The sequence below is a fragment of the Rhinatrema bivittatum genome, chromosome 1 (assembly GCF_901001135.1).
Source record: "Rhinatrema bivittatum chromosome 1, aRhiBiv1.1, whole genome shotgun sequence".
Classification (NCBI taxonomy): domain Eukaryota; kingdom Metazoa; phylum Chordata; class Amphibia; order Gymnophiona; family Rhinatrematidae; genus Rhinatrema; species Rhinatrema bivittatum.
Window position 1 is genome coordinate 418,657,521 of NC_042615.1, and position 16,098 is coordinate 418,673,618.

At 43.1% G+C, this 16,098-nt stretch overlaps 1 protein-coding gene across 10 annotated transcripts in view; it reads left to right on the forward strand.

The window, feature by feature from the left end:
• ZCCHC7 (zinc finger CCHC-type containing 7) overlaps positions 1-16,098 on the forward strand; it is a 644,974-nt gene that overhangs the window by 578,273 nt on the left and 50,603 nt on the right. Inside the window, exon 8 of one of the 10 annotated variants that reach the window (XM_029602971.1) lies at positions 13,316-13,632. The exons of the other annotated variants lie outside the window; for them this stretch is intronic. Within the exon in view, the coding sequence (XP_029458831.1) occupies positions 13,316-13,459 (144 nt within the window). The 3' untranslated portion in view covers positions 13,460-13,632. Of the gene's footprint in view, positions 1-13,315; positions 13,633-16,098 lie in introns of those variants that run through there. 10 annotated transcript variants of the gene reach the window in all.

Sequence of the window (16,098 nt, forward strand, 5' to 3'; positions counted from 1 at the left end):
CTAATTCTCCACCAGATCAAGGTGATTTCACATCCCACTTCATACTTTGTCACCTCCAGCTGAGTCAAACAATTAATCTAATTACTGCCACTGCTGCCACGTGGCTATTGGGGAGGCGCTGATTGCTGCTATTGGCACTGAAGCCCATTCTGCTGCCTCCTCTGTGCAGGCCCCCTGGGTTTCCACTTCCTCCATGTTGATCTCGTACATTGTGAGATCCGCCATAGAGAAAGTGCTACTCTTGCACATTCCCAAAGATTACATGTACCAATCAGTAAAAAGTAATTTATTTTTTTTTACATCTGCTTCCCTTTATTTTTTTGCCATTTCCTTTTATATTGCCTTTTTTTTCTGTTTCTTTTCTCTCCACCTGTCTTCTTCCCTCAAACACACAGTCAGGTTCTCATTCTCACATGCATTTCTCTCTCAAACACACATACACACACAGGATCTCACTGTCACATGCTCTTTCTGTCATGCAATCATTCATACACCCAGTCTCTCACTGGCACAGGCTGTCTGAGTCTCACACACAGGCTCTCTCACACCCCCACATGCTGCCTTGCTCAAGCACAGGCTCTCACTGTCACATGCTGTCTCTTTCACACACACACAGAGGCTCTCACATGCTGTCTCTGCAAACACACACAGTCTCTCAATTCACTCTCACACACAATCTCTCAACTCATCTCATACTCGCACACACCTCTCTCTCACCTCTGGGCCTCTTCTTTACGGGTTACCACAGGATGGGCTCTGCAGCGGCCCTAGTCTTCCCGGCCCCGCTGCTCCTCTTCTGCACGCGGCTGACGCGCCTCCTCCTTCCTGCCCGTGCGGCTCCGGCAACATTTGTCTTCCGGGGCAGGAAGTAAGTAGGAGGAGCACCGCGACGCGCTCCCTTTTGGGGTTGGAGGAGGCAGGTCTCCAGCTTCGCCCCGCCTCCCCGCAGCAGCCGCGGCGCCACGGACCGGCAAAAAACCCCAACGGCCCGGTTCTGGTCTGTGGACCGGGCCGTTGGGGTCGGTCCGCAGATCAGTTTTGGTCGAACGACCTGTGTTTTGGTCGAACGACCAAAACACAGGTCGTTCGACCCCCACCGGGGTCGCGACCCACAGGTTGAGAACCGCTGGTCTAAACTAAATGGAGGCTTTGGGGTTCCAAACCTGGGATGGTATTAAGCGGTGTCCCAACTTAGGGCTGTTCTTGACCTTGGGCATAAGAATTCCCAGAAACAGTGGCTCTCTTTAGAACAAGGCTGATAGGCTAGATGCCTTGGCAACCTCGAAATTCTTGGGAACCTAATACAAAATATCCCATGTTCTACTCGAACAACTCTCTCGCTCTGAAGTCGTTGGAAATCAAAGCTACTGGCGACTATTCTTGCTATTATCAATCTTCTCTGTTTTCCAACTCTAAATTTCCAACTGGCTATCAATCTTCTCCCCTTGGAAAGAGGCCGGAATATCTACCATTGGGCATTTGCTAGGTCAGGGGAAGCTTCTCTCGATGGAAGAAATTGAACTCACTTTTAAGTTTACATCCATAAATCTCCTGGCCTATGCCCAAATCCAAAACTTTTTACAATTCTTATTGACTACCTCTTTGAAAATCATTTTTTTCAGTGCTCACTTAAAAGGGACCATATCCAAGGTGTACAGATTACTTTCTAGTCATGATCCAGAACCATATCCTCATGTTACCAAATGGGAAATTGGTTTAGGTTGTATATTACGCTCTAAAGTATGGTCAAGGGTATATGTACTAGCTCGAATAAAAGAGCACTGTTATAAGATGCTGTTTTGCTGGCACCTCTCACCGTACAAAATTCACAGAATATTTCCTGCTCAATCTCAGTTATGCTGGAGACAATGTAGTGTCACGGGGACCTTTTTCCACATGTGGTAGCAATGCAATAAAATCTTACCCTACTGGAATCAGGTCTTTGAGGTGTTGGGCACCTCATGCTTACCTTCAGCGAAAGCGGCTCTGCTTAACTTGCTATTGACAGGCCTCAATAGTCATCAACACAAGTTTAGCATACAGGACATAAGAACATAAGAAAATGCCATACTGGGGCAGACCAAGGGTCCATCAAGCCCACCATCCTGTTTCCAACAGTGGCCAATCCAGGCCATAAGAACCTGGCAAGTACCCAAAAACTAAGTCTATTTCATGTTACCATTGCTAGTAATAGCAATGGCTATTTTCTAAGTCAACTCAATTAATAGCAGGTAATGCACTTCTTCACCATGAACTTATCCAATCCTTTTTTAAACACAGCTATACTAACTGCACTAACCACATCCTCTGGCAACAAATTCCAGAGTTTAATTGTGCATTGAGTGAAAAAGAACTTCTCCTATTAGTTTTAAATGTGCCACACGCTAACTTCATGGAGTGCCCCCTAGTCTTTCTATTATCCGAAAGAGTAAATAACTGATTCACATCTACCCGTTCTAGACCTCTCATGATTTTAAACACCTCTGTCATATCCTCCCCCTCAGCTGTCTCTTCTCCAAGCTGAAAAGTCCTAACCTCTTTAGTCTTTCCTCATAAGGGAGCTGTTCCATTCCCCTTATCATTTTGGTAGCCCTTCTCTGTACCTTCTCCATCGCAATTATATCTTTTTTGAGATTCGGTGACCAGAATTGTACTCAGTATTCAAGGTGCGGTCTCACCATGGAGCGATACTGAGGCATTATGACATTTTCCGTTTTATTCACCATTCCCTTTCTAATAATTCCCAACATTGTTTGCTTTTTTGACTGCTGCAGCACACTGAACCGACGATTTCAATGTGTTATCCGCTATGACACCTAGATCTCTTTCTTGGGTTGTAGCACCTAATATGGAACCTAACATTGTGTAATTATAGCATGGGTTATTTTTCCCTATATGCATCACCTTGCACTTAACCACATTAAATTTCATCTGCCCTTTTGATGCCCAATTTTCCAGTCTCAAAAGGTATTCCTGTAATTTATCACAATCTGCTTGTGATTTAACTACTCTGAACAATTCTGTATCATCTGCAAATTTGATTATCTCACTCGTCGTATTTCTTTCCAGATCATTTATAAATATATTGAAAAGTAAGGGTCCCAATACAGATCCCTGAGGCACTCCACTGTCCACTCCCTTCCACTGAGAAAATTGTCCATTTAATCCTATTCTCTGTTTCCTGTCTTTTAGCCAGTTTGTAATCCACGAAAGGACATCGCCACCTATCCCATGACTTTTTACTTTTCCTAGAAGCCTCTCATGAGGAACTTTGTCAAACGCCTTCTGGAAATCCAAGTACACTATATCTACCAGTTCACCTTTATCCACATGTTTATTAACTCCTTCAAAAAAATGAAGCAGATTTGTGAGGCAAGACTTGCCTTGGGTAAAGCCATGCTGACTTTGTTCTATTAAACCATGTCTTTCTATATGTTCTGTGATTTTGATGTTTAGAACACTTTCCACTATTTTTCCTGGCACTGAAGTCAGGCTAACCGGTCTCTAGTTTCCCGGATCGCCCCTGGAGCCCTTTTTAAATAATGGGGTTATATTAGCTATCCTCCAGTCTTCAGGTACAATGGATGATTTTAATGATAGGTTACACATTTTTACTAATAGGTCTGAAATTTCATTTTTTAGTTCCTTCAGAACTCTGGGGTGTATACCATCCGGTCTAGGTGATTTACTACTCTTCAGTTTGTCAATCAGGTCTACCACATCTTCTAGGTTCACCGTGATTTGGTTCAGTCCATCTGAATCATTACCCATGAAAACCTTCTCCCGTACGGGTACCTCCCCAACATCCTCTTCAGTAAACACCGAAGCAAAGAAATTATTTAATCTTTCCGCGATGGCCTTCTCTTCTCTAAGTGCCCCTTTAGCTCCTCGATCATCTAAAGTTCCAACTGACTCCCTCACAGGCTTTCTGCTTCGGATATATTTAAAGTTTTTACTGTGAGTTTTTGTCTCTACAGCCAACTTCTTTTCAAATTCTGTCTTAGCCTGTCTTATGAATGTCTTACATTTAATTTGCCATCGTTTATACATTATCCTATTTTCTTCATTTGGATCCTTCCAATTTTTGAATGAAGATCTTTTGGCTAAAATAGCTTCTTTCACCTCTCCTTTTCACCATGCCGGTAATCGTTTTGCCTTCTTTCCATCTTTCTTAATGTGTGGAATACATCTAGACTGTGCTTCTAGGATGGTATTTTTTAACATTGACCACGCCTCTTGCACACTTTTTACTTTTGTAGCTGCTCCTTTCAGTTTTTTTCTAACAATTTTTCTCATTTTATCAAAGTTTCCCTTTTGAAAGTTTAGCACCAGAGCCGTGGATTTGCTTACTGTCCCCTCGTCAGTCATTAATTCAAATTTGATCATATTATATTCACTATTGCCAAGTGGCCCCACCACCGTTACCTCTCTCACCAAATCCTGTGCTGCACTGAGAATTAAATCTAAAATTGCTCCCACTCTCATCAGGTATTTATTGCAGCTCGGATAGTTATGCTTCCCATTGGTAAAGCAACCAGACACCACCTTTCTCTCTAGTCCTAGATTTATTACATGGTCATTATAGACTAGTCTATCTCATGGCCATCAAGCAGAATCGCTTAGGTTCATTTTATGCTGTATGGTCATCTTATATAAAACTACACTCATGAGGTGTTTAAACTTTTCTCTTAATACAGAGATATGTTGTTACAGTTTCTCTACAATTATTCAATTGTGGAAGCTTGCATGGATGGATAGTATGTAATTTATAAGAACATAAGAAAATGCCATACTGGGTCAGACCAAGGGTCCATCAAGCCCAGCATCCTGCTTCCAACAGTGGCCAATCCAGGCCACAAGAACCTGGCAAGTACCCAAAAACTAAGTCTATTCCATGTTACCATTGCTAATGGCAGTGGCTATTCTCTAGGTGAACTTAATAGCAGGTAATGGACTTCTCCTTTAAGAACTTATCCAATCCTTTTTTAAACACAGCTATACTAACTGCACTAACCACATCCTCTGGCAACAAATTCCAGAGTTTAATTGTTTGTTGAGTAAAAAAGAACTTTCTCCAATTAGTTTTAAATGTGCCCCATGCTAACTTCATGGAGTGCCCCCTAGTCTTTCTACTATCCGAAAGAGTAAATAACAGATTCACATCTACCCGTTCTAGACCTCTCATGATTTTAAACACCTCTATCATATCCCCCCTCAGTCGTCTCTTCTCCAAGCTAAAACGTCCTAACCTCTTTAGTCTTTCTTCATAGGGGAGTTGTTCCATTCCCCTTATCATTTTGGTAGCCCTTCTCTGTACCTTCTCCATCGCAATTATATCTTTTTTGAGATGCGGTGACCAGAATTGTACACAGTATTCAAGGTGCGGTCTCACCATGGAGCGATACAGAGGCATTATGACATTTTCCATTTTATTCACCATTCCCTTTCTAATAATTCTCAACATTCTGTTTGCTTTTTTGACTGCCACAGCACACTGAACCGACGATTATCAGCTTACCTTTCTCCTAGTATGTTGCGCAAAAATGTGTAATCTGTATTTATTGTATGATTCAGAAGTTTACATTTTGGGTAACCTGTGTGTTAGGAGTGGGGGGAATTGGGGGATGTTTGTAGTTTATTTCTATTATGTCATTCGCTGGGACCATGAGCCTTAATCTTGTTCTATGTTTTGAAATATCTATAAAATATTAATAACAAAAAAAAATGAGTTGGAGTTTTTAAGCTAGATACTGGCAGACAGCAGTCACTCAGGAGTGCATGGTGTGGAATAATGTATCTTTGAAGGATACTAACACAACAGGGAGATTAGGGCTTCCTATTAGAGATGTTATAATGAATGCCAAAGTGGCCCAGGTGCTGTTAGGTAATGAGCAGACGAGTTGAAAGATTCCAAATGACCCCTCTCAACTACTAAGCAAATTGATAATTGAAACAAAAAACATACTTTGAAATGTTTGTATACAAATGCTAATAGTCTAAAAAAACAAGATGGGAGAATTAAACTGTATAGTACTGAATGAAGAGGTAGATAGAATTGGCATCTCTGAGACCTGGTAGAAGGAAGATAACCAATAGGACACTATGATACTGTGGTACAAATTATATCATAATGATTGGATGGAGCAAATTGGTGGAGGTGACACTATATATTAAAGAGGTATTGAGTCAAACAGGATAAAAGTTATGCAAGAAACAAATGTACTGTAGAATCCTTACGGATAGAAATTCCATGTGAAAAGTATGATAAAATAGCATCGTGATGTATTACCGTCCGTCTGGCCAGAATGAACAGACAGACATGAAATGTTAACAGAAAGTAGGGAAGCTAACACAATTAGCAGCAGAGTGATAATGACTGACTTCAGTTACTTCAGTATTCACTAGGTAAATATATCAGGACTTGCTAAGAAGGTGAAATTCCTAAATGAAATAGATGGCTGCTTCGTGGAGCAGCTGGTACAAGAATCAACAAGAGGGGCAGCTTTGTTAGACTTAGTCCTTAGTGGAACACAGGATTTGGTGTGAGAGTTGACGTTTTTGGCAATAATGATCATAAAATAATCAAATGCCTGAAATGATATTTAAAAGTCACGATTCAGAGGAACTGAAACAAATCTCTGTAAGCCTGAAAGATATAATAAGGCAAATTGACAAACTAAAGAGTAGCAAATCATCTGAACCAGATGGTATACATCCCAGAGTATTGAAAGAACTGAAAATTTAAATGGCAAATATACTATTAGTAATTTATAAACTATGTTTAGAATCATCTGCAGTACCTGAAGATTGGAGGATTGCCAACATAATACCAATTTTTAAAAAGTGTTCCATGGTGATCCAAGAAACTACAGACAGTGAGCCTGGTGTCAGTGCTGGGCAAAATGGTAGAAGCTATCATAAAAAACAATATTATTGAACATATAGTTAGTCATAATTTAATGACCAAAGCCAACATGGATTTAGCCAAGGGAAGTCTTGTCTCATCAGTCTGCTACATTTTTTGAAAGTGTGAATAAACATGTGGATAAAGATGATCCAGTTGATATAGTATATCTAAATTTCCAGAAAGCGTTTGACAAAGTCCCTCTTGAGAGACTTCTGTGGAAATTAAAAAGTCATGGGATAGGAATCAATGTCCTATTGTGGATTGGGAACTGGTTAAAAGATAGAAAACAGAGAGTAGGACTAAATCATCATTTTTCCCAATAGAGAAAGATGAATAGTGAAGCACCCTATGGATATACTCTGGGACCACTGACTTTTAACATATTTATAAATGACCTGTAAATGGGAACAAGTGAGGATCATATTTACAGATGAGACAAAATTTTATTTAAAACTGTTAAATTGCAAGAGGACCTTGTAAGACTGGGAATGCAAAAGGCAGATGACATGTAATGTGGACAAGTGCAAAGCGATGCACTTAGGAAAGAGCAATCTAAATTATAGCTATGCAGTGAAGATTCCACATTAGAAGTCACCATTCAGGAAAAGAATCTAGGCATCATTATAGATAATATGTTGAAATCCTCTGCTTAGTGTATGGCGGCGGCCAAGAAAGCAAGTAGAATGCTATGAATTATTAGTAAAAGAATGGAGAATAAAACAGAGAATATCATAATACCTCTGTATCACTCCATGGTGTGACCTAATCTTGAATATTGTGTGCAGTTCTGGTCACCACATCTCAAAAAAGATATAGCAGAATTAGAAAATGATAAAGGGATGGAATGATTCCCCTATGAGGAAAGGCTAAAGAAGTTACGGCTCTTCAGCCTGGAGAAGAAATGGCTGAGGGGGAGATATGATAGAGGCTTATAAAATAATGAGCGGAATGGAATGGTTAAATGCAAATCAGTTGTATACTCTTTTAACAAGTGCAAAGATTAGGGGATATGCAATGATTAGTTTTTATTCATTTGTTGATTGATTTATATTCCACTTTTCAGGAACTAAATAGCGGATTACATGCAGGTACTGTAATGAAGTTACTAAGTAGCACATTTTAAAACAAATTTAAAAAAAATATATTTTTTAATCAACGCATATTTAAGCTCTGGAATTTGTTGCCAGAGGATATGTGAAAGCTGTTAGTGTATTTGGGTAAAAAAAAATTTGGACAATTTCCTGGATGAAACGTCCATAAACCTTTATTAAGGTGGACTTAGGGAAGGCCTAGGATAAGCAGCATGGGGATCTATTTACCTTTTGGATTGGCCACTGTTGGAAACAGGATACTGCGCTTGATGAACCTTTGGTCTGATGCAGAATGGCAAATCTTATGTTCTTAAACTGGGAAAAAAGTTTTCCAGGCACCATCTTACTTCACTTATGTCTGCAAAGGGCAGAGGAAGGATGTGTTCCTATAGCTCTCAGAGCTGAAGAAAATTTTCAAAAAGAGTTAGGAGAAAGGAAGCGACTAGGAGAATTGAAAAATGAGGTGGGCTTTGTTTTTTATTTTCTCTTCCCATACATTGTTACTTTGTGTTAAAAATCTGTCTGTTGTGTTCAGTGATAGTGTTATTCTATACTCTCTATCACCAAAGAATTAGAAGAAAAATCTGATTTCTGTGTGTTGTGTAGGGTGTATTTTTACTTCATGTGCTGCAGACAGAGAAGGTTTATTTTATCTGCAGGGGCCTTGTCTGAACAATCACCACTGCAGTATAGTGGCTAGATAACAGCAATCTCAGTTGTCTTCAGTTTTTAATTCTCTGTGAGATTCCTGGATTGGAAAAGGGAATAGCTGATTGTCACAATGTGTGTGTATATGCTCTTTTTTCCATAAACAGTCATCTGTGGAAAACATTATCTCACTGAGCAGCGCAGCTGTTAGCAAACAGTGTGGCACGCATTTGAACAACAGAATCTGTGCCTTGTGCACTGTAGTCTGTGTATGTGGGACCTTTTTTCCAGTCTCTACCCTGGTGTGCATGTGAGTACTGAGTAAAAAAAAGTACATATTTATACTGCATATTGTAAAAAGAAAAACTCTTTTCTCACAGGACAAGCAGGATGGTAGTCCTCACATATGGGTGACATCACAGGATGGAGCCCAATCACGGATGGAGCCCAATCACGGAACACTTTTGTCAAAGTTTCTAGAACTTTGACTGGCACCTACTGGGCATGCCCAGCATGGCACTAACCCTGCAGCCAGCAGGGGTCCCCCTTCAGTCTTCTTTTTTCCGCGCAGCAGTAGCCACGCGTTTAAGGAGCTCCGCAGAGATTCCTGACAGGAATTTTCCTCACGGAATTACTGAAAACTTTCTTACCCCACAGGGGTCCCTCCTTCAACATTTTATGCTGCGGTACTCCGGTAAGTTGTTTTTTTTTTTTTTTTTTTACCCGTTTTCGGTCTATTCCCGTCGAGTTTGGCACTCGCGGCCTACTGGCCATCGACCGTACCACGGCTCAAATTTTTCAAGTCCATGGCATCGGGGTCCCATTGGTACCCGGACTGTAACCGCACCATGTCCATAACAGACCCTCATAAGGTCTGTGTAATGTGTCTCAGATGTGAGCACGATGTCCTGACCTGCACCAAATGTGCCCTAATGGCACCAAAAGGTCGCAAGGCCAGAATGGAGAAGATGGAACTTCTCTTCGATGCCTTCATCGGTGCCTCCAGTTCCTCCTTTGATTCCTTCAGAGCCTAGACCTGGACCTTCAGGAATTTCACCGCCCCGTCCCCCTCTGGTTCCTAGAGGGGCAGGTGCTGATCCCGATGATACCTGGACTGATGATTCTTCACCAGACACTAATGACTTGCCCTTCACCACCTTCTCCTACTGAAAGCAGAAAGTGTTCTCCTCCAGAGGACCTTTCTTTCATAAATTTTGTGAAGGAGATGTCTGAATTGGTTCCCTTCCAATTACAGACTGAACAAGATGACAGGCATCAAATGATGGAGCTGTAGCAATTCCTTGATGCCCCCAAGGAAATAACCTCCATCCCTATTCACCAGGTTCTTCTGGATCTCCTCAAAAAGAACTGGGAACACCCTGGCTCTGTTGCTCCAGTCAGCAGGAAGGCTGACACCACTTATTTAATACAGTCAGCTCCAGATTTTCAAAAAACTCAGTTGGATTACCAATCTGTGGTTGTAGAATCGGCCCAAAAGAGGGCAAGGAGATCGAAACCCCACTCTTCCTTTCCCCCAGGCAAGGAGCAAACATTTCTAGATGCCATTGGTCGCCGTGTGTTCCAGGGCTCAGTGCTCATCTCCCGAATTGCCTCTTATCAGCTCTATATGACCCAATACAACAGGGTCTTATTTAAGCAGATACAAGAATTGACAGACTCCCTGCCATAACAGTTCCAAGATCAACTTCAAACCCTAGTGAACAAGGGCTTTGAAGCCGGCAAGCATGAGATAAGATGATCTTACGATATCTTGACACTGCTACCAGGGTATCTGCAGCTGCTGTTTCGGCAAGAAGATGGGCCTGGCTCAAGTCTACAGACCTTCGCCCTGAAGTACAGGACAGATTATCGACCTTCCCTGTGTAGGAGACAATCTTGTTTGGCGAGCAGAGTTAACGGACGGTGGCGGAACTCAAGGACCATCATGAGACCCTGAGACAGCTCTCTCTGATGCCTTCTGACTATTCCTCAAAACAGCCTCTCCGGAAGGACACTAAGAAGTCATTCTTCAATCCAAAGAAATCCTACCCTAGAAATCGTTCTACGAGACCTTTCCAAAAAACCCAGTCTCGTCAATTACGAAAACAAAAGCCTCAAGCAGCTCCTCAGCCGGGCCCTGCTTCCGGTTTTTGATCCCTGCATAGGGAGCAGCAGCCAGCTTCCACTGCCACAGATAAAAGTGGGAGGTCGATTGTGCCATTTCAACAACAGGTGGCACTCAATCACCGCAGACCAGTGGGTCCTTGCGATAATCGCTTAAGGTTATCATCTGAACTTTCTCTCCATTCCACCGGACTCCCCACCTCTACCAACATGGAGAATATCCGACCACTCCATCCTCCTGGAACAGGAGGTCTTCCTCCTCCTCCAGGCCAAAGCAATAGTACCAGTACCCTACTCTCAGCACGGCCTAGGGTTCTATTCCCGGTACTTTCTAATCCCCCAAAAATCGGGAGGCGTTCGTCCAATTCTGGACCTACGTGCCCTCAACAAGTACCTCCATCGAGAAAAGTTCAAAATGGTAACCTTGGGTTCTCTTCTTCCTCTTCTGCATTCCCTACACTTCCACTTCTCTCAAAGACTCTCGTGAAGTTATGTCAGGACAAGGGAACCATGATCCTGATAGCACCTCACTGGCCACACCAAATGTGGTTTCCAATACTTCAGGATCTCTCCATTTGCAGGCACATTCCCTTGGGAAAGGACCACCTTCTGATCACTCCAAACGACGGGTGCCTACACCACCCCAATCTTCAAGCCTTGTCCCTGGTGGCCTGGATGTTGAAAGGTTAATTCTTCAGCCACTTAACCTTTCGGAACCAGTTTCCCGTGTCCTGATTGCTTCATGGAAGCCTTCCATGAGAAAATCCCACCTTTACAGATGGAACAGGTTTAAGTCATGGTGCTCTTCTCAATCCCTTGACCCCTTTACCTGTCCCACCACGAAGTTTCTAGACTATCTCTGGCACTTGTCAGAATCAGGTCTAAAACTTCCTCCATCAGAATGCATGTCAGTGCGGTAGCCCCTTCCATAAAGGTATCAGGGACATTACTATTTCAGTACAGCCCCTCGTAACACGTTTTCTGAAGGGCTTGCTTCACCTCAAGCCTCCACTGCGTCCCCCGGCCCCTTCTTGGGACCTCAACCTGGTTTTGGGTCGGCTCATGAAACCAACATTCCAGCCTCTCTATTCCTGTGATCTTAGCTATCTCACATGAAAAGTGATTTTCCTTTTGGCAATCACTTCTGCCTGCAGAGTTAGTGAGTTACAGGCTCTAGTTACCTATCCGCCTTACACTAAACTTCTGCAGGACCGGACAGTACTCCGCACTCACCCTAAGTTCTTACCTAAGGTAGTATCAGAGTTTCATCTCAATCAATCCATTATACTACCTACCTTTTTTCCCAGGCCCCATTCCAATCCAGGAGAACAGGCTCTGCATTCCCTTGACTGTAAACTGGCTCTAGCTTTCTATCTAGACCGTACAGCTGCCCACAGGAAAAGCACTCAATTGTTTGTCTCTTTCCATTCCATCAAATTGGGGCAGCCTGTGGGTAAGCAGACTCTCTCCTCCTGGATAGCGGACTGCATATCCTTTTGCTATCAGCAAGCGGGCATTCCACTTCAAGACCGTGTTAAAGCACACTCTGTGAGGGCCATGGCGACTTCAGTAGCACACCTACGTTCGGTGCCGCTTCCTGACATTTGCAGGGCTGCCACCTGGAGTTCTTTCCATACCTTTACAGCCCATTATTGCTTAGACAAAGCCGGAAGACCAGATTCCATCTTTGGCCAGTCTGTCTTGTGCAACCTATTTACAACTTGACGTACCAACACCCTTCCGCCTGCCCGTTAGGGTTCAGGATGCCCTCCGCCAAACTCAACCCCAGTCCTAGAGCCTTGCACACCTGGGTACATTTGGTGCATGCTCGAACATCCTCAGCTCGTTACCCATATGTGAGATCTACCATCCTGCTTGTCCTGTGAGAAAACAAATGTTGCTTACCTGTAGCAGGTGTTCTCACAGGACAGCAGGATGTTAGTCCTCACGAAACCCACCCGGCACCGCGAGGTGTTGGGTTCATTATGTTTCTTCTTTTATTTTTCGGCACTTCCTGTAGCTTTTAAACAAGATGAAGGGGGACCCCTGCTGGCTGCAGGGTTGGTGCCATGCTGAGCATGCCCAGTAGGTGCCAGTCAAAGTTCTAGAAACTTTGACAAAAGTGTTCTGTGATTGGGCTCCTTCTTGTGATGTCACCCTTATGTGAGAACTAACATCCTGCTGTCCTGTGAGAACACCTGTTACAGGTAAGCAACATTTGCTTTCTCTAGGCACTCCTAGTGACTGTGAAATTGAATTACATCATTCCTCAGGGAATGGCATCAAGTGATAAAAGCTTTGATACTAATAACAATGGTAAAGGCAGAGGAAAAACTTTACCTTCTTCTGGAACGGAATCTAAAAGGGCAAACCCAAGAACTTTGGTAGCACTAGCAGTGAAAACACCAGGATTCTCTCGTCCAAGCCAAAAATATTTTTTTATCTGGGGGAATTCAAAGGCACATGCAGTGTTGAGAAACAAGCTGAAGCTGAAAGGGCATGTGCTGCCTACTACCACTGTTAATTCTATTCCTGTGGTGTGAAGCAGGAGGAAGCCAAGTCTGTGGAGGGATGGCACTGGAAGTGGAGAGACAAGGACAATAGGAATGGAGCAGCCAAAATCAGCACAGCATTCCTTTCTGATTCCTCCCGAGCAATGTCTGAAGCAGCTTCTGCAAGAAAGTACTGATTCAGATTCTCGTATTCGGAAGGTATAGAACTCTAGTAGCTGAGGAGAACTTGGTGAGTTTAGTTACTGGCATGCTATCCCCTAGTGAGCAGGTAGAGGAAGCAGAAATTGCTGTGGCAAAGGGCTCCCCTCCGCGCACACCCCCCCACCCCCCAGGAAGAGTAGGTAGTGAAGAGCATGAGAGATGCCCCTTGCCTTTTGCTTCTCTGTCCATTCTCAATCTAGCCCCAATATCATCATCCAGGCCTGCAGAGAGGGAGAGAAGGTACCAGAAGAAATTAGAGGTGTGGAGCCACTTCAAATCTAAGGAGAATCTGCATTTTGTAGTGTGCATTCACTGTTGTAAGGCCATCAGTAGAGGAAAGGTACTGGGACGTCTTATAAACAATGGCATGTTGCATCAAGTAAAAAGAAAACATCTGTTAGTATTTGCTGCAGGGGAGAGCACCACTAATAACCTGGGGACCCTGTCTGCCGCTCAAACTAGCAGTAGCAACAGCAGTAGGAAATCCCTAAAAAAGGGAAAGTCAGTCTCCCAGTCCAACAGCCCAACCTCCTGTTCCAGTGAGATGACAGGCAAGCAGTCCCCAGTCCCACATCAGCAACTAGCCACCATGGATCAGATGGAGTGTTTTACCACATCATTGGCCAGGAGGCATTGGGGAAATGATTGCCCTGGATAAGCAGCCCTTATAGTTGATGGAGAACAAGGTATTTAAGTGACTGCTGCATCTGTTAGCTCCCATTTACAAAGTGACCTCCCTGACTGCATTTAGTAGACAGATTTATTCTCAGTACAGTGCTTGCATGTGCTTGCAGCTGGACAAGCTAGAAAAGAGAAGCCATTTCACCAGCGATATCTGGACTAATAAAAACATTACATACACCTATCTTACCCTAACAGTACACTGGTGGCAGCTGGCTCAGGTGATGGACAAGAGCCACAATAACATAAGAAATGCCATACTGGGTCCAGACCAAAGGTCCATCAAGTCCAACATCTTGTCTCTGACAGTAGCCAATCCAAGTCAAAAATAGTAGGATCCCAAAGAATGGATCCAATCCTTCTTGCTCATAACCAGGGATAAGCAATGGTTTCCCAAGTCTACATGACTAATAGTAGTTTATGGAGTTTTCCTGAAGGAATTTGTCAAAACCCTTTTAAAACCCGGCTATGCTAACTGCTTTTACCATATCCTCTAGCAACAAATTCCACAGTATAATTATGCACTGAGTAAAATAAATACTTTCTCCAGTTTGTTTTAAATGTGCTACATGTTAAGCTTCATGGAATGTCCCCTAGTCCTAGTTCTATAGGAAGGGGTAAATAACCATTTCTTATTTACCAGTTCCACCCCACTCAAGATTTTATGGATCTTTATCATATCTCTTCTCGGTCATCTCTTCTCCAGAACCCTAACCTGTTTAGCCTTTCCTCATAGGGGGCTATTCCATCTTCTTTCTCATTTTGGTTTCCCTTCTCTGTAACATTTCTAATTCTGCCAGGTCTATTTTGAGGTGATGTGACCAGAGCAGCACACATTATTCAAGGTTCAGTCACACCATGAATCGATTCAGAGGCATAATATCATCTTCCATTTTCCTAATTCTGTTTGCTTTTTGACTGCCACTGCACACTGAGCTGAGGACAGGAGGGGTAGGAGCAGGGCACAGCAGAACAGGGCAGAGAAGAGCCAGTTAGCAATCTTCTCCACACTTCCCCATTCTGTCTGTCTACCCTCCACCCTGTCTGCTGTCTAAAGAAGAGTGGTGTTCTTTGTCCTGCTGTCCTGAGGGTAGGGGCTGGAGTGGACACTGCCCCAGGCCCAGCAGATTACTGTGCTCCCATGACTTGGAATTCAGCTGACAACAGAAGGGAAAATTGAGTTACCTGGTCTGAATGATTTGTGCCAAAGTAAAGGGAATGAATATTGATAGAGCGTGAAAGGCAAATGGGATGAGTGCAGGTGGTAAATGCTTGGAAACAATGTAAGAAGTGGAAAATATTGGTTGAAGTGAGAGGTGTGAATACTGGGGTGAGAGGGGAAGTGTAAGAAGGGTGAATATTTGTGAGGGGAGAGAAGTAAAAAGGGGTACATATTGGGAGATTTGAATAAGAGGATAAATGCTGGGAGGAGATGAATTGAATGTAATCTTTCTGAAATCAGTGGAAATTGGACTTATCTGGCATCTTATTTCTCCCCAAAATCTATGCTGCCATGTGTTCTGCAGCAGGCATGAGGGAAACACAGCTAGGATGGGTGGAATAGAAGGAGTGAGAGAATACTGGGATAGGAGATGCATGAGAGTCATGTGGGAGGAAGGGTTGTATGGATAATAGTGTGGAAGGGTCCCAAGAGAGCTTAGAATGAGGGTAGAAGGGGCTCAGAAGAACTGAGACAAGGACAGTAGAAGGGTAAAAGAAAGCCAGAGGGGGGAGGGTATGTGTGAAAGTAAGCCAAATGTGATAAGGATTGGTGAAAGAGCCAGAAATGGTATTGTGATGTGAGCAGAAATGAAGATGAGGATGCTTGTGAAAGAAAGGCAAAAGTGGTAAAGTGTGTGTGGAGAAACATATAGTAACAAAGAGCCAAAGCTGGTGAAGGGGGCACAAGGAGGGTAACAAAGCAAGAGGTGGT